This window comes from Giraffa tippelskirchi, chromosome 13 (genome assembly GCF_054371585.1).
Source record: "Giraffa tippelskirchi isolate mGirTip1 chromosome 13, T2T-mGirTip1v1.2.pri, whole genome shotgun sequence".
In the NCBI taxonomy this organism is placed as follows: Eukaryota; Metazoa; Chordata; class Mammalia; order Artiodactyla; family Giraffidae; genus Giraffa; species Giraffa tippelskirchi.
In genome coordinates, this window is record NC_137287.1 from 83,975,049 (window position 1) to 83,992,862 (window position 17,814).

The following is a 17,814-nucleotide window of genomic DNA, read 5'->3' on the forward strand; positions in this document are numbered from 1 at the left end:
AATATTGTGTTTTCAAATGGTTAGAAAACCCGCACCGGTCCTGAAACCTAGCGACTGGGAGAAATCCAGCAACGGACGGCAGTGGAAGCCCCAGCTCGGCTTTAACCGGGACCGGCGGCCTGTCCACCTGGATCCCGCAGCCTTCAGGGCTTTGGGGTGAGTGGTAGGTTTTTCTGTCTGTGTATTTTGATTGTTTGCAGTCTTCCATGGAGCATTAAGTCAGCACTTACACCACAGATATTCGAGATCATTAAATACAACTGTTCTGCAGCTATTTTAATGACTTTGAGTCTTTTCTCCTTTTTTTCATTTTTTAAATTCACTTCTGTGTCTTTGGTTTATCTATTGCTTTGTGTTGCCTGAGAATTCCAGTATTTTCTCTCAAGAGTTTTTGCTGTCTCTGACTGTTATTTCAAAAGAATGAAGCATGCTTTTTACCCTCAAGAGAGTTGTGACTGAGTTAACCTCTGGGTGTCACAGTCCCTCTACGAGAAGCCGCCAGCTCCTGGGCTCGTGCCCATGTGTTGAGGCCTCTGTGATGCCTGAGTGTGTCTCCTGGCCTGTTAGTGAGGTCAAGCCTCTAAAAGTGTCTGCTGGCCATTTGTTATCTCCTCTGCTGTGAATTTCTGCTTTTTATCCTTCGCCTTCATTAGCTTCAAATTTTCTTTTTTCCTGGCTGTAAAAGAGGGAGCTTTCAAGCAGAAACACATAAAGCTGGGATAAAAAGAGCAAAGTGCTGAGGCATGTATTAACGAGTTATCATCTGTGAATTCATGTTGGTAACTCACAAATAGATATTTCCAATTCATAGGAAAGCTTTAAGATTCAAAGTGGGCTTTAGGCAGTAGGTTACCATCAGTAGCATGTACTTTATGCAGTGACTAGTAAGGGACAGTGGCGTCATGGGCTTTGAGTCCTGAGGGTCTGCATCAGACACCTTGTCTACCACTGTATATTTTTGTTAAAGTTACAGAATCTCTCTCTGCCTCTGTTTCTTGTGTGTGAAATGAAGGTTGTAATCACACCAGCCTCATGAAGTTGTGGGGATTAACTGCTTGGGATAGTTTCTAAACTGCTGTGTAAATGTGAGGTATTCGGCAGGTTGCTTGGAAGTCTTCATTTAATAGTAAAAAAAAAAAGCAAGTCTAAAATACTCTCTAGTTTTCTTTTTTGCATCATTTCAGCCACTTTGGAAAGCAGCGTAGAAGTATCTAAGTAGAGTGTTAAGTTCTGAGGATCCTCTGAACTTTTTATCCAGATTCCTACTTCTTGGAATTTATCCTGAGAAAATATTGTAGAGGAGCCTAGTTATACACCCATATCTCTAGGCATTGCTGTCTATACTACTAGTACTAACTAGTACTAAATGAGTGGACAGGTTTAGTAAAGTATGCTGCTGCTGCTGCTGCTGCTAAGTCGCTTCAGTTGTGTCCGACTCTGTGCGACCCCATAGATGGCAGTCCACCAGGCTCCACCGTCCCTGGGATTCTCCAGGCAAGAATACTGGAGTGGGCTGCCATTTCCTTCTCCAATGCATGAAAGTGAAAAGTGAAAGTGAAGTTGCTCAGTCGTGTTCGACTCAGCAACCCCATGGACAGCAGCCCACCAGGCTCCATCCATGGGATTTTCCAGGCAAGAGTACTGGTGTGGGGTGCCATTGCCTTCTCCTAGTAAAGTATGAGACACTAACATGTAAGTATTCTGTAATACTTAATACACATTACACTTAGGAAGACTATGAAAGATACAGGGAAATGTTTGAGGCAATAAACTGAAAATAGTAAAATATAGAGTAGTAGTATATACAGGTGAACCCTGAACAACTGTGGGATTAGGGACACTCACCCACTGAAAATCTGCAACCATGGATTGTGCAGGACTCTGGTATTTACTGTTGAAAACACTCCACGTATAAGTGGATCTGTGCTGTTCAACGGTCAACTGTATAGTGATAGCAACAGCATAGGTCTTTGAGGGCAAAACTAAATATAATGCAGAAAAAGAGAAAGAGACTGAAATGATTTTTTTGCCTAAAGTCTAAATATTTACATGATTATCAGGAAACTTTGGTGTGACAAATGAACAGTTGCTATCTCCATTATCAGATAACGTTTTGAACTTTGTTCATTATAAATCTGTCAACTTCGCGTTGTCTTGATCAGATCTAGTAGTGATGAGATGGCTGCTGGCATTTGTTTATTATAATAGTGATGGGTATATCTGTGTCTAACTTGTTTTTTGGCTGGGGGGGTCCTTTCATAGCCACGTTATGCCGAGAGGCTCCTCCGGAACTGGCATCTACAGCAATGCTGCACCACCACCTGCAACTTTCCAGGGGAACATGTACCGGCCACTTTTGCGAGGACAAGCCCAGATTCCAAAGCTCATGTCAAGTATGTTTTCAGTAATGGGTTCTACCTACTAGCTTAAGTACTGCGAGAAAGGGTGGTTTATGATCTGCATTGCTAAAAGGGTGGACCTAACAGCATAATTGGCATTCATTTTAATTCGTATCCCCATTTAATGTTACATTTGTGCTCCATGGCTGTGCTCATTTTCTAGAAAATACAGGCCATGTACCAAGTTCTCAAAGCCACTTTTCTTCATGAAGCCTTTGCATCTCCATTCCTGGTTGTCTGATTGCTTCCCAACCAATCAGCCCCAAAGTGTCAGAGGAAGAGACAGTGTGGGAAGATGCTGACATTTGTTAAGTCCAAGTGTCGTATCATTTAAGTTTTCTTTGAATGTTTCAAAGAGTTCATAAAAATTAAATTTAGAAAAAGCAGGAGGGGCTGCTCTATTGCAGAGAACCCTTAGAACTCATTTAAAATCAAAGTTACACCTGTCAAAGAAAGAACCAGATTAAAGTGATGATTGTTGGGAAATATTTATGCCATGTATTTAGTATTATTTCATGCTAATTTACTTACAAAAGCATTTTTAACCTGAAGCCCTGTAAGAAAGGAGTTCTGACAGTTTCCTGCTCTCAGGGTTCTGTTTTCACTGTGTTCTGTCTGTCTGTGTGTCTTAATGATAGTGAATAGAGCGTTGTTGCCTCCATTGTAAAGTCTGTGGACTTGAGCAGTTTTGTTCTGTTCAGTGAAGGAAGCACAGGGGGCATGGAGTTTAATAGGCTGTGGAGAGCTGCTTGGTACAGTAGTTTCTTTAGCTACTTTCCCCCCAAAGTTGAGCAAATAGTGTTTCTTAGTATTTCCATTTATATCTGTGTGTGGAGTATGTATCAGGATGTACCACATACAACTGAAGCATCTAATTGGTTTGAAAGAGCTGTCTGTGCCCCGAGAGCTCAACCAGTGGGTGAGGGCACCTCCGGCGGGTAGTTAAAGACTGCTCTCCACTTACACGTTTTTCGTCAGTGCCTTTCTTCTGTGGCTCTTGGCCATTTACTTCTGTCTGTGCTGGTATCACTGCTTCCCAAGAGGAGAACAAAATGAGATGCAAATACTAGACCCAGGTGTAATCTGTCTATCTCTGTGTCTTGGTTTAGTCAGTCATTCTCAAGACCATGGTTTTGGGGAATTTTGGAGGTTACTGTGTCGAGTAGAGTTTCTGAGGTTTGAGAAAACAAGTTTGAGTAGCACAGGTGAAAGAAAGCACAGGCTCCGTGTTAAGCAGCTTCCTTCCGTCATCAATCAGTGCATTCCGGGTTTGATGTGCTTGATGTATATTTTTCAAATATACATCAAAGTGAATACAAACATGACGATAACAAGCTTTTTCATGGACCTCCGGAAAACCATCTTCTGTATCACCTGTGATATGCAACACACTTGGGAAGTATTACCCAGGTCAGTAGTTCTTATCAGGGCATCACAGACCCAAATGAGAATCTATATAAGTGAGCCTGGTTCGATTCCTGGTCAGGGAACTAGATCTCATATGTTGAAACAACATCCCACATACTCCAACGAAGATGGACGATACCACGTGCTACAGCTAAGACCTGGTGCAGCCAAAATAAGATAAAATTTTTAAAATAAAAATTAAAAATAGGAAATAGGCTTTGTAGAGTAGGGATTCACTTTGAGCAAGAAACAGGTGGCCCTCCTTGCCTGGTGAATTGTAAACATCATTTTCCAGTTGCTTGCTTGTATATATATAAAGAGTTGATTTTTGAATATTGACTGACAGTGTCACTAAAACTCATTTACTCTGAAGTCTTGTCTGTATGTTTTTTGGATTTTGCCCTTTTCATTCATGTCATCTGTGAGTAGTGACAGTTTTATGTATTCATTTTCTGATCTTAATGCCTTTGGTCTTTTTGCTTTATTGCACTACCTGGGACCTCTAGTGTGATTGAACATAAGTGGTGATGCTGGGCATCCTTGTTTCATTCCCAGTCTTCAGGGGAAGACCTGTAATATTTCACCATTAAACATGATATTGGCTATAATTTAATTTTTAGGTAAATTTTTATTTATATTTTAAGAATTTAAAAATTTTAATGTATAGATAACCTTTGTTAGGTTGGAGGAGTTTCCTTGTATTCCTTGTTTCTAGTGGGTATTGGATTTTATCAACTGCTTTTCCTCCATTTCTTGAGGTGGTAATGTTTGTTTCTTTGTGTTTTTTTTTCCTCTTTCTGTTACGTGGTGAATGACACAGACTGATTTTTGACTGTTACACTAACCTGGCATTACTGGAATGAGCCTAATGTTGATTTATCCGTTTTTTGTGTGTGTATTAGCATTTTGTGGGATGTTGATTCATGTCTGATTTGAGAGATGAGTTTACAGCTTCGCACATTCTGGGCTCATAAAACAAGTTAAAAAGTGTTTCCTACATTTTTATTTCTCTAGTAAGGGTTACTGTGAGATTGTTGTCGTGTCTTAATCCTTTGAAGAATTCAGTGGTTTGTATGAGTCTCTTTTTGCAAGAGCTTTTTAAAGCTTCTTAAAGGAGAGAAGTGTACAGTTAACATCTCATTTCTAGAACCACAGTTTGGTTGTGGAAAGGTCTGGTGGTGGTTCTAGTTAGGGAGAGAGGAGAAAGTCTGCACTCATCTGTGGTCACACTTGTACGATAAGCACAGACAAATGCTGCCAGCCGTCAAGAAAGGAAATGCCATGTTCTGTGAAGTTTTCCCCAATACCCTTCACACATAGCTCAACATAAGATTTGGCTTTTCTTCTTTCTTTTTTTTTAAGTTTACTGTCATTAAGGTTTTTATGGCATATTTATCTCATGGCTTCTTGTGACCTCTCAATTTCTATTTATGCAGACAGACCTAATTCCTGCGTGTATGCCAACCAGTCTGTCCGTCTATCCATCCATCCACCTGTATCTTTCTCTGTATTTCTTGTCTGATTTGTATCTGATCCTTTACATTTACATTTTCATATCTTTTTTGAATACCAAGTGTTTTAGGGTGGTGATAACCTTTTAAGAAGAGCAGTGATAAGATCTTTTCTTATTTTCTCCCCATGAGTCTGTGTTGTGAAGACGCTCATTCCCAGAGTGCATGTGTGAAGTATGCTTGTTTCCCCTCCTGTCTTAATTAGATGTGTGTATTCTACTTTCAGTAGTATGCAGATCCCCAGTCTTGCCTCTTGAAGATCTGAGCTTCTGAGTCTCTGGTTGAGGAGGTGGCTCTCCTGGTGCTTCTGAAATAAAATAACACGAGACTCACCTCAGCCAACAGCGCAAGTGTGGCATGGTGTGGTGGGGGTGGTCCCGGCTTCCCCTCCACCCCTCGATAGCCTGTGACCTCAGGCAGGCTTTGATCAGTACTCAGCGTTTCTTCATTTCTGAAATGGTACAGAGAACACCCATCTCACAAAATTCCACAGTAAATGAGTTTAAGTTATTAAGTACTTGAAACAGTACCTGGCACATAGTACGTGCTATGAAAGTATTAAGTGATAAATGATCCTCTATATAGCATTCCTCTTTATAGAATTTTGAACTTTAAGTTTTGGTTAGAAATAGTTTTAGTAAAATTGAGATCTAAACTGGTCTTTTTTAAAACATTTGTAGTATCATAGCTGTTTCTTCATGTGGTGCTGAGTTCCATCAAGGAGAGCCGCTGGTCACAGAGCCAGTTTCCGTCAAGTGTCTGCTGCAGGCGTCTCACTGTCGGTCTTTGATTTGTCTTTGATGTGTCAGTTTTGGGCTGATGGGTGATTGTCCGGGGACTGTTGGAGTCAAGTGCAGCCCTGAGTGCTCGGCATGAATAAAGCATTCGCTTCTGCAGCCTGGAGAACATGGCATGTCACTTCTCTTCATTTCAGTCTGTAAACTTGTCAATTATCTGCATTTGAAAAGTGATTTTTGATTAGTGGCAATCAGTAAACATGGAATCTTTTCTGTGATTGCCACGCTGATTAGGTAAATTGTCACTTGAGCTGTTGGTAAAGCCTTGGTTTCTGTGGCCGTAGAGCTCTAGAAAACGGATATGTTTTTAAAGACCACGGGAAAAAATTAGCTCTCATTTTTTTCTCTCTTGTGCTTCTACCTCTCTGAAGTACAATTCAGTATCTCAGAATTTTTTTTCTGCCTCTCTAATGGATCTTCTGTTAGAGCCATACAAATGAATGATAATAAGTTTGTTTTACATTCTACTTCATTACTTCTCAGCCAGGAAGTATTTCTGCTTTATGAACACTTAAGGGCCATATATATTGTTCAGAGCCACATGAAGAGATTTGTTTAAAGATAGACTTGAAGTTTGCTGATCCTCTTTAGTTTTCTTCTTTGACTGAGAACAAGAGGTATTTTAATAGTCGTGTGATGGAATTTTTAAAAGTCTTATAAAATTTGCTTAGGTTTTTAACAAAAAACGATATATTTTTTTTGCATATGCTGAGTTTGGAAAGAAGATTGTCTTGGTGGTAAGAAATAGTGAACGAGAAAGAGCGGAAAGCACCTGGAATACCAAAGTTGGTGGGGTGGGAACCCCGGCCGCTTTCCTGGGCACTTAAGGGATACAGTTAGACTACTGACAAGTGCTCCGCCTCTCCAAAGGAAACATTTGTGCGCAGTGAACTTTACATTCCAGTTCTCCTTAGAAATATTAATGTGCTTAATCTAACAACGTGGCATATTCGGATGTAGTGAATATTCTAGAATGCTGAGGACTTTCCCTCCACTTACAGTGTTCCTCGGAGGAAATACACCTGCTTTTTTCCTACCGTTACTTTTCATAAAACCTTAGGATAAACATTTCTGAAGGCTCTTCTTAACGTGAATGTATTTTTTTTGTTATCTTCATTCTATTCTCCTCATATTAGGGAGGTCTATGTGGAAGCTTCTATCAGTCCCATGGAGAGTGCATACTCTGCGATGACACCATATATAGAGAGACACCATGCAACCCAAATTGCAGAATTAAGTCTGTTAAAAAGGAGGCCTATTTCTGGGCTGACCACATTGATTTTGGAACTTCTGAAGTACAGAGTTAGACAGGGGTCCGAATGAAATTTACTGTATTTGATCTTTTTTTTATTATTATTAATTCATTTTTTGGCTGTACTGATTCTTCCTTGCTGCATGGGCTTCTCACCACGGTGGCTTCTGTTATTGCAGAGCACAGGTGAGCTTCAGTAGTTGTGGTTCCCAGGCTCTCAAGCACAGGCTTATAGTTGTGGCCCATGGGCTTAGTTGTTCCATGGTGATGTTTCTTATATTAGCTAATTTTGTTTAAATAAGACGCTAAGCTATAATGCTTCTGGGAACATTTTACCAGTTTTCACAAACTTAAGTTTGGTACACTATCTGAATAGTTATTGTTAAGTTTAACAAAGTAATGATCAGGAAAAGTGGCCCAAGTGCTGGTTTTACTGTTGGTAGATTCCTTTCTCATAACTCATTGAAAATCATAGAGTGTTCAGGGGTATGTATATTTTAGGTTTCTCTATAGAAATAAACCACACAGGTGAAATGATTGCTGTCTTGTAAGAAGTTCTGGTTTTACCTCCTCTGATTTAGATTTCCTGATGGTGCATAGTGATTCGGACATTACTCTGGGCCTGGACTAGGGATCCTGGCCCTGCTTCCTGTGAATTGTGTAGTGATGAGCTTCCTGAGTTTCCATTCAGGTCTGAATATCTAATGACCACAGAGAAACGTCATCAGCATTATTCTCAGTTTGACTGCTACTAATTTGGTTTTTAGGGCTTCTCGGGTGGCTCAGTGGTAAAGAATCCCCCTGCCAGTGCAGGAGATGCAGGTTCAATCCCTGGGTCGGGAACATCCCCTGGAGAAGGAAATGGCAACCCACTCCAGTGTTCTTAACCTGGAAAATCCCATGGACAGAGGAGCTAGTGGACTACAGTCCACGGGGTCATAAAGAGTCAGACACAACTAAGCAACTAAACAACAGTTTGGTTCTAAAGAAATGACAGGGAGGCGTAATTCAGATTGACTGGAAATGCTATCCCTCTTTCAGTTTGGAATGGCATCCTGCTTGGGAGTGATGGAGGTGAAGGCCTCACGCATGCACACGCCGTTGGCCCAGGACTGGGTAGCTCCCCTAGGCTGGTTGGTCCACCTCGGAGGCTCTCTTTGGGCCAGCACCTTGGCCATGTTGCTTCCAAAGCAGAAACAGCCAGGTGTTTCCTACTGGAACCCTTGTGAGCAGCCAGGGGCCTTTACTTGTTCCTGATTCTGCTTGGCAGGAGGTTTTAAAGCACCGTTCTACTTCTCTTTCTTTTTCTCCTCAAGTAAACCCAGATTGCATCTTTTTGGTTGCTGACCAGAGATAAGCTTTCATTTCTTCTTTCCTTTAAGAAAGTAATTTTGAAAAGCATGTTTCTAGTTTGTGTTTCCATTAAAATGTGAGCTTGAATACATTATGGTAAGCCTTGTTGTCCTTGGGCCTTGGGAGTCTGGAGGCCTTACTGTCCTCACACAGAGACCTCATTAGACAACTCTTGGAACAGCTGGTCACACTCAGACTGCCAGAAGGTAGCCGAGGTGACCAAGACTGAGGGCCAGAGTGGCGGACAGTTGATACCAACTGTGGGACGTGCTGGGGGTGTCCTGCACCCCATTTACACAGAGGGCCAGCAGCCACTTACTTGTTCCTTGTCATTCGTTCAGTGTTCCCGGCTTCGCTTCATGTTAGGGGAAGAGGTTTGACTGTCAGAAAACAGCAGGGAAGTAGGCGATCCCTTTGTGAGCACATCCTCTGGCCTGTTTTGGAGAGACTGTGCTGTCTACATCCTGTTGGCACAGCTCAAAGTCAGAGTGCTTTCCAGTTGACATGTTTAAGGGGCAGATTTTAGGCTTTCTATTAAAGTTACTATTTGTTCAGTTTCTATTTATGGATAAAGCCAAAATACCATCGTTTTGCACATATTTTAAAATATGAATGTAAAATACATACATCTCTCTTTACATACACATGCACACACTTACAAGGGAGAGAGAAACGTGTGAGTTTAATGAGGCTTCTAAAACTAAAAGCTATGTTTCCTTATCAAAGGAGAAATAATTGTACAGACAAATTTGTTGACCTTGTTGATTTCATATCTTTTCACATTTCCACGGTGTGTAATTGTGCTAGTTATTCAGTCTCAATTTTTCCCAAGAATTGTTAATTATAATATATGTGAGTAGCTGAATAATGATTACTTTTCCAAAAAAAAAAGATCTCCTGTTTAATCCTTTCCTGTTTATCTTCCAGATGTGAGGCCCCAGGACTCCTGGCGAGGTCCCCCTCCCCTTTTCCAGCAGCAAAGATTTGACAGGTAATACTAAAGCAGACATGAGTTTTCAGTAATTTTTCACACCAGCGTTTGAGGTTTGGGCTTTCTCTGTAGTATCAAATGTACTTTCTCCCCTCTAAAGAGTTTCTCTTGGGCCTGTTCTTTAGGAAAATACATGGTTAACACGTTGAAGTAAAAGATTCATATTTGTATAGTTTCCTGCTTTTCTTGGTTCCTGGCCTTTACTTTATTGATGCTTTTGAGGTGCCCTGAAAAATGCAACACAGAGAGCTTAAAATTGTATTAGGTTTTGGTCAGGCTAAACAAATTTCTTTTTAGAAGAGTTTGCAGCTTAATGAGGCATAACTAATGGGGTTCCACTTTTATCATTTCTTTGCGGCAACACAGTGTCAGTACAGACCAACCATTGATTCTTGCTGCAGACCTCTTGAAGTCCTAATCAGCTTCTTTGGTACAACTTTTTCAGGGTTGACAAGCTTATTGTAGTGCAGTGTCACTGTAGGTCAGTAGTTATTAGTTGCCACTGAAAACAGTTTCTTCAACTACTTAAGACTGAACTGAATTAAATGCAGAAGGGACTCAGAAGAGGATTATGGGATCTGCAGTCTAATAAGTACCACGGACGAGGAAGAATGTGACATGGTTTAATAACGAGGGATGTTTGACATGTGTTCTTTCATTGATAAGTTGTGCTCTCCTAAGTCAGGTGGTCTCTGCACGACAAGGCAGCCAGGCGTGTTATGAATAATTATATTAACATCTGAAGAATAATTTTTAAGGGCAGCTTTAAAGTCGGTCGTCTCATGCTGGTCTTGCCCGCATCGGTAAATGCTGAGGCGAGTTTAAGCCCCCTCCTAGCACGGCTTCCTTCTTTGCCTTCCCAGTCCTGATCTGTTTTGTTCGCCTCTCCTCTGCCGTTTTAGCAGTCTGATCTGTTCACATCTGAAATGAATGAAGTGTTGTTATTTGAACAGGGTTATAACCTCTACCCCCTTTAAGAAAGTTCTTTCTTTAAAGACTCCAAAACTTCATTTTATTATTTTCTTCAAGAAGATAAAAGAAATTAATGTTATTCAATTGTTTATTAATAGTATCAGCTACTTAGTGCAAGCTGCATTTTAATTTAGAACAACTGCTCTTGCCTCTGTTTATGTTCTGTTTTCAGTGTAAGTGCTCAGGGCACATGGTATGTACCACTTCAGCATCCTCAGAGTAGCACCATTGTCACACTAAATGAGTGAGGGGTGAATTTTTTCTAAATACATATTATCACATTCACACCGATCTTACCTTAGATGACCGTCTTCTGCAGAACGTTTGTCACGTTTGATGTTTAAGATTTGGTTTCCCCACTTTGTTGCTTGCTTTTTTCCCATGTTCTTAAATAATCACCAATATTAATAATCACCAAAGTGCCAGCACTGTGCTAATAACATGCTTTTAGAAACATGAATTCGTTTATTCCTCCTGTCATCGCCCCTTTGAAGTAGATGTTGTTACTTTTACAGATGAGGAAACTGAAGCCCACAGTTCAGTAACTTATCTGAGATCTCTTATCCATACCGTTCTTTACCAAGAAACTTCACCTGAGCAAAACTCGTCGGAAAACTGGCTCTGAGCATCTTGTCGTATGAAGTCACAGGGACTTCAGAAAGGTCCTTCCCCTTCTGAGGCACCCTTTCTTCAGTCCGACAGCTTTCCTTTCCTCTCCACATTAAGCTCCCCTAAGATCGTCACTTATGTCCTGACATCCGTGGGGTTTTCTTTGATCTATGATCTGTGCCCTAGTCAAGTTGGTATCTTCCTGATTAACTCTGTGAACCCAACAGATTTGAGGTGTGTTCTGTAGGAGTTTTGGTTTACTTTCAGTCAGAAACTAAAACCGTACCGTAAGGCAGAAGTTACGTGTGAGCTAAATAGAATTCTTTCTTATGTCTTAGAGCGTGGTCATTTAAGAAACACACCATTTATTCTTAAAGAAAACAAAGTTTGGATTTAGCCTCCTAAACTTCTCCATTGGCCAGCCTTTCAGCAGATACATCACTCATTTCTGTAGCCTGTGTCAGTCTAACCTTTCTGATCTTACATGACATAGAGGAGAAAATACAAACTTACTTTGACTTTGCTGACATGTCACAACTGGTAAGTAGAATTCTTGCTAGAACCAGGTTTCACTGATCATTAGTTCAGTACTTGTCCACTGCACTGTTAAGTGTTTGGTTGAGAACCCTATTAAAGAAGAAAATTTTTTAAGTGTACTTTTTTTTTAAACATAAACTACACTGTTTCTTGAATTAATTCCTACTTTGAGATAGTATTTATAACTCATATGTTCATCTCACTTAAATTACAACAGGAGCACCCCACTCTCACCTTCGTCTCCCCCCAAAAGGACAACATAGCTGTCATCATGTTGGTGATCGAGGTCCAGCTCATGCCTCCTCCTCCCCTGGGTAGCTGCCCTGTTGTCTGTGTCCTTGCCAGTGGGGGAGTCTCTTTTTCTGGCCATATCTTATCCAAGGCGGCCATTTAGTTTTTTAACTTAATGGGTGCTAAGCTCAGTTGTAGATTTTTAAAAGCTGGTTTGTCATATACATATATATGTATGTGTGTGTGTATATACATTTATAAATTAAAAATATCCCAGTGAGTAGTATATAGTTATGTCCTACTGCCAGCTACTTTCCAAAACAGTAATTTAGAAACTTAAGAATATTGTTGCCATCCACAGTGCGAAATGCCTCAAATAAGTTGCCTCAATCGATTGCTACTCATTTCAAAAAATTAAAATGTGTCAGCCTCAGCACTTCCATCTCAGATTTAGAATGTATTTTTCAGGGCAGATTTCAGTTTGTAAAAGTATTTGCAAACTGATATAATTAGTATAGAAATATGATAAACTTGTGTAAAATAAAGGCCTTTCTGCCACTACCAAGCAGAAGAGGGTAGTTCGTACATGTCCCTCTTACATGGCTCTTTCCATTTAATTAATTATTTTTATAACTATTTAATTAAATTATTATTTTTATAAATATTTTTGTCAAAAAACATTTCAGGTAATCATTTTAAACCAAAAGGAGATCTTTGTGCTTCTACATTGTGGCCTTGTTCCTGTCTTTAGGTCAGAAAATAATATAGAAGTGCATTTATAATGTGTTTTAGCCATGCCAGCTGATTTTCCTGAAACTCAATTGAGTTTTACTGTTGTTATAAAACTGTGGAAGAAACATGGTCACAGCTCATACAGTGTGTGAGCTGCACGTGAACAAGCGGGTTTTGCATTAATGACCCGGTTTTCACTAGCCTCCTTGGTCACAGCACGAACCTTAATCGCTCAGTCCTGCAGAGACCAGAAGAGACCATGTCTTCTCTGCATACAGAGCTGTTCCTGCTTGACAGTTGAGCCATTCTTGCTGAAATATATTTGTATTAGTGAATTCAAAAATAATTAAATGCCCCGAATATATGCATATTCTTTCTGAAGTACAGATCTTTCATTTTATTTCGACTAACAGCAGATTATATTATTAGAGTTCTGGTCCCACCACTAACTGTGAAGAATAGCACTGGCCTTTCTAGAATTCTTTATAGAGCAGTTCTTGGAAACATCACACAAAAATAGTTATCTTTGCTGGGTTTTTTTTTAAAAGGGCAAGTTCCAAGTGAAGGAAGGAGAGTGGGGGTGGAGAGGATGAATTCAGGCTTGAATAGCTGTGAGAAGAATGCATTACCCGGTGAGCCCAGCTTCCGGGCTTTCCCCCCTAAGACCTAGGCAGTGAGATTCATATGCTGATGTGGTCATAGCTAATACCAGCTATTCAGTGCTTTAGCAAATTTCAGGTTTTCTTATAATTGCTCCCAATGTCTGTAACAGCCCCCAAAGCTTCTACTGCTGAAATACACTGGGGAATTTTGCTACTGTTTATTCTTGGTAGTGACTGTTGAATAAAATGGAAGTTGAGGAAAGGACCTCAAGAAAGCTATGTCATACACGGTGATTGCCTTTAGAGGGTAAATCTTTGCTACACTGTTTATGTGACAGCTTTAAATTGTTATGGTTTAATACTTCATACCTGTTGTTTTGTATCTGCAGAGTTAAAATAGGCACTTGAAGACAATTAAAACATTTCTTTTGACTAGTAATCTGGGCCAGCAAACTGGGTTATAATAGCTGTTGAATCTGTGTTCCCATGTAAACTGTACACCAAATGCCAGTCAGTCCATGCCAATTAGTGCTCATGTTGCTAGGTCACCATGGTCAATTGAAAGCCGCATCAATAGAACTTGAAAAGGTTTCCTCCCGATCAGACCTTCTGACATATTGAGCAGAATAATGGATGGGAAAAAACAGCCAAGTCCCCTACCCTAGATTCAAAATACTCAGCAGTAAGAATTCATTTGCAGCGTGCAATTAACTAGAAAGAATGGACTCCAAGAACGAGCCTGGACATTTTTAAAAATAAAGCCTCATTCTCTTGTCTCGTGCATGTTTACTCTTTGGATAGCATCTTAAAATGTAGCCAACTTGGTGATCTTGGGTCCAAAACTTTAGTGACTAAAAAGGAAACTTTACAATTGAAGATGAACAAATTTTTTTTTTTTTTTAAGTCAGATCTTTCTGATTCAACTGAGTTTTAAATAGATGCTGATATTTCATGAAATATGTTACACTACACTCGCTGTGAGGGACCTAAAGGCCACTCTGATCCTATATATCCCATATGACAAGTCCAGGCACATTGAATTGTCCCAAAATTTGGAAATCATACCTGTGAGATTTTGACCTTTAATATAAACATGATGCTTTTCCACAGAGGCGTTGGGGCCGAACCTCTGCTACCATGGAACCGGATGCTCCAAACCCAAAATGCAGCCTTCCAGCCAAACCAGTACCAGATGCTAGCTGGGCCGGGCGGGTATCCACCCAGACGTGACGATCGCGGAGGGAGACAGGTGATGGATGTGGTGTGGGCTTTGGGGTGGAAAGCTTACTGCTCACTTTGTACTAAGCGTACCTCTTGGGACTCAGTGGTTGGCTGGTTGTTTTAAAACATCTCTGTGTAAGTACTGTTAAGAGTAGCTCAGTTGCCCTTGGATCTCTCATTTAAAATGTTCATGGGGTGAGTATCTGCCTCACTAAATAGGTTGTACTTTGAAGATGCTGAAGAATTTTCAGACCAAAGCCCCTTTAATCACAGCAGTCCAATATTTAGCACAAATATGGTCCAGCACCAAAACATATTGTTTCTCCTTACGATGTTGCTTTTTGTTTTATTAGAAACTAGATCTCTCAAAATGAATGGTAATTTTCTAGAAGCTGAAAGTAATCTCTCACCTTTTCAGCTGTTACCTTTATTCCCCTTAGGAGTTTTCTGTCTTGATTTATCTGTGTATCTTCATGGGATGAAATCTCTCCTAATGTCCCACTTTTTTTTTTAACTAAATTTAAACCAGCTATACATTGAATGAGTATAGGAATTCCTAGACAAATTCAGTAAGAGGAAGCTTTATTTCCCTCTCTTTATGACATCCAGTTGTAGCAACATTTAAGCCTAAGGTCTGTTTGCCTCAGTCTGTCCCTCAGCCTTTTGACACCCTGGCCAGTATTTACATGCTCTTTAATCCAGTGCTTGCCAGAGAGCAGGGTGTGAATGCAGTGATTCAGAGTGTATGGTATTCGTGGAGTTGGCACCTGCGGTGATGTGAAGTGGTTTTTAAATTGCTTACCTTGTGTTACCTCAGCCTTTTGCAGTGCTTCAAATATTAATTTTCTAACTCAGGTTCTTGCCATGTGTCCCTTTGTTCTAACAACTGAGAAGAATCTCCTGCCAGCTAAGAAAAATCTTTTCTTTACACTTATTTTGGTGTACTGTTAAAAGTCTCAGTTCACTTTACAAGCAAATAACCATCTTAGTTGTCCTTTGAGAGAATTTTGTAACAGTTCTTTAGACGTATAATATTACTTTGCATACATACAAAGATTCTGTCTGCCCAGAATCTCTGCAGATGATATCAGCAGGTTCTCTAGATTGAGACTTTATGCTGCTAGAGTCAAGGTGACACCAGGCAACCTAAACAGTGAGTATTATTGAAAGGAAGGTGCACCTGCAACTGGAAGTACCTCTGGAGAAATTTGAGTCCAGTCCCCTCATTTTCCAAGTCAGGAGTTGAAACCTCAAATCTCCTGCTGTTCAGCAGCAGAGCTGGGGGCGCCTGTTAACTTCTGACCCCAGTTCAGTGGCTCTCCTGCCTCCTTTAGGGGAGACCCTCTCTTTAGTGGAGCTTTCTGCTGTTCCAGGACATATACTTGTTATTCACTCAGGAGATCTAAATCGTTTAGCACATTGTAATTCTTTAGGACCTTTTGGAAATACATTTCTTTCTCAGCCTTTTTTCTGCAGAGATTTCTTTTTTAATTAGAATTTGGAAGCACTATTAAATTGTAGAAGTTCACTGTTAAAACCAGTAAAATTATACTTTCAGTGTATTTTTAGTGGAGAACTAGTAAAGTGCTCTGAGCGACAGTATGGGGAAAGGGGTCCATTTCAGAATCCTCCCTAGAAACAAGGAGTTGTGATGGCAGACATGTCACATTTACTTTAGGTTGTACCGAAATGGTGTTTGGAAGCATACTAGAAAATGTTATGAAAGTTCCCAGTAATTTATTATGTAATAACCCAATGTGGTCCACTATTATTTATAGCTAAACAAACAAAAACGCCTAAAACTAATAGTTCATTAGGCTTCAGCTGAGGCAGCAAGCCCCTGCCTTGGTTAAGCAAAATGGCTTTCTTAGTCTATATGTCTGAGGATGACGTGTTCATCTTCTCACAGTGTGGCCTGAAATACCATGAGGGCTGGGGGAGGGGCTGGTGGTAGGTGAGACTGACAAGTGTTTTACACAAGACACTTAACTGTCCTTCATTTGTGTACAGTTTAAGGAATTTCTTAGGTGCTTGTTAAGGCTGATTTGGTTAGTTGTCAGTGATAGCATTTATGCTAATTTCCACTCACGTGCAGCTTTGGAAAAGGCTGAAAACCAAACACACGTGTTTATGGAGACCATCCATGTGATATACCTGTAAGAAATAGTCCCTTTCTTTTCGGTGTGTTTTTCCATCAAGAAGTAAGATTAATTTCTTTGCAGGAGTGTTAATCCACAAAGTAAACTTTTGCTTTTTTTTTTTTTCCTTCAGGGATATCCCAGAGAAGGAAGGAAATACCCTTTGCCACCACCCTCAGGAAGATACAGTTGGAATTAGGCTTTTGTAAAGCTTTCCCAGATCCTTTCATCATTCTACAGTTTTATGCTATTTGTGGAAAGATTTCTTTCTCAAGTAGTAGTTTTTAATAAAACTACAGTACTTTGTGTATTTCTTTTAACTGTATATTTCTACTGATCCGATCTCACTGTCTTATGTTGCTTTCCAAAGATGTGTGTTGCATAATACAGTGGATCTGAATTTATTATTGCTTGTAAAACACATTTGATGGAATAGAAATACTGGTTTTTCATTATGGTTAAAAATCAAACCAGCTGTGGATTTCAGAACACAGTGTATTCTAGATCATCTAAGATCCATGCTGATTTTTAATGCACAGGAATTAGGTATGAACTCTTGAGCTGGAACCCTCAGCTAACTAGAGTGTATATTGTTCAGTATTTCTTTGGGAACATTTCACTGATGTACTTGTCATATGGAAATTTCTGGACTTTAGTAAAAAACAATGCAAAGAACTCTGGTCTCTTTTGTTGTTTTTCTTTTACAGTATTTAAACTTTGAAAATCTTGGCCAAGTGTGTGGGGTTTTTTTTTTTAGTCAATATATCAGCTGCTGCTGCTAAGTCGCTTCAGTCGCATCCGACTCTGTGCGACCCCATAGACGGCAGCCCACCAGGCTCCGCCGTCCCTGGGATTCCCCAGGCAAGAATACTGGAGTGGGTTGCCATTTCCTTCTCCAGTGCATGAAAGGGAAAAGTGAAAGTGAGGTTGCTCAGTTGTGTCCGACTCTTAGCGACCCCATGGACTGTAGCCTACCAGGCTCCTCCGTCCATGGGATTTTCCAGGCAAGAGGACTGGAGTGGGGTGCCATTGCCTTCTCCACAATATATCAGAATTTTCTAC

At 40.2% G+C, this 17,814-nt stretch overlaps 1 protein-coding gene across 1 annotated transcript in view; it reads left to right on the plus strand.

Annotated features, from left to right (window-relative positions):
* Positions 1–17,427, plus strand: part of XRN2 (5'-3' exoribonuclease 2) — a 64,573-nt gene extending 47,146 nt beyond the window's left edge. The window contains exons 26-30 of the mRNA XM_081558727.1: positions 25–156; positions 2,263–2,393; positions 9,647–9,710; positions 14,504–14,642; positions 16,886–17,427. Coding sequence (XP_081414853.1) covers positions 25–156; positions 2,263–2,393; positions 9,647–9,710; positions 14,504–14,642; positions 16,886–16,951 — 532 coding nt within the window. The 3' untranslated portion in view covers positions 16,952–17,427. The remainder of the gene's footprint in view (positions 1–24; positions 157–2,262; positions 2,394–9,646; positions 9,711–14,503; positions 14,643–16,885) is intronic.
* The last annotated feature ends 387 nt before the right edge of the window (positions 17,428–17,814 follow it).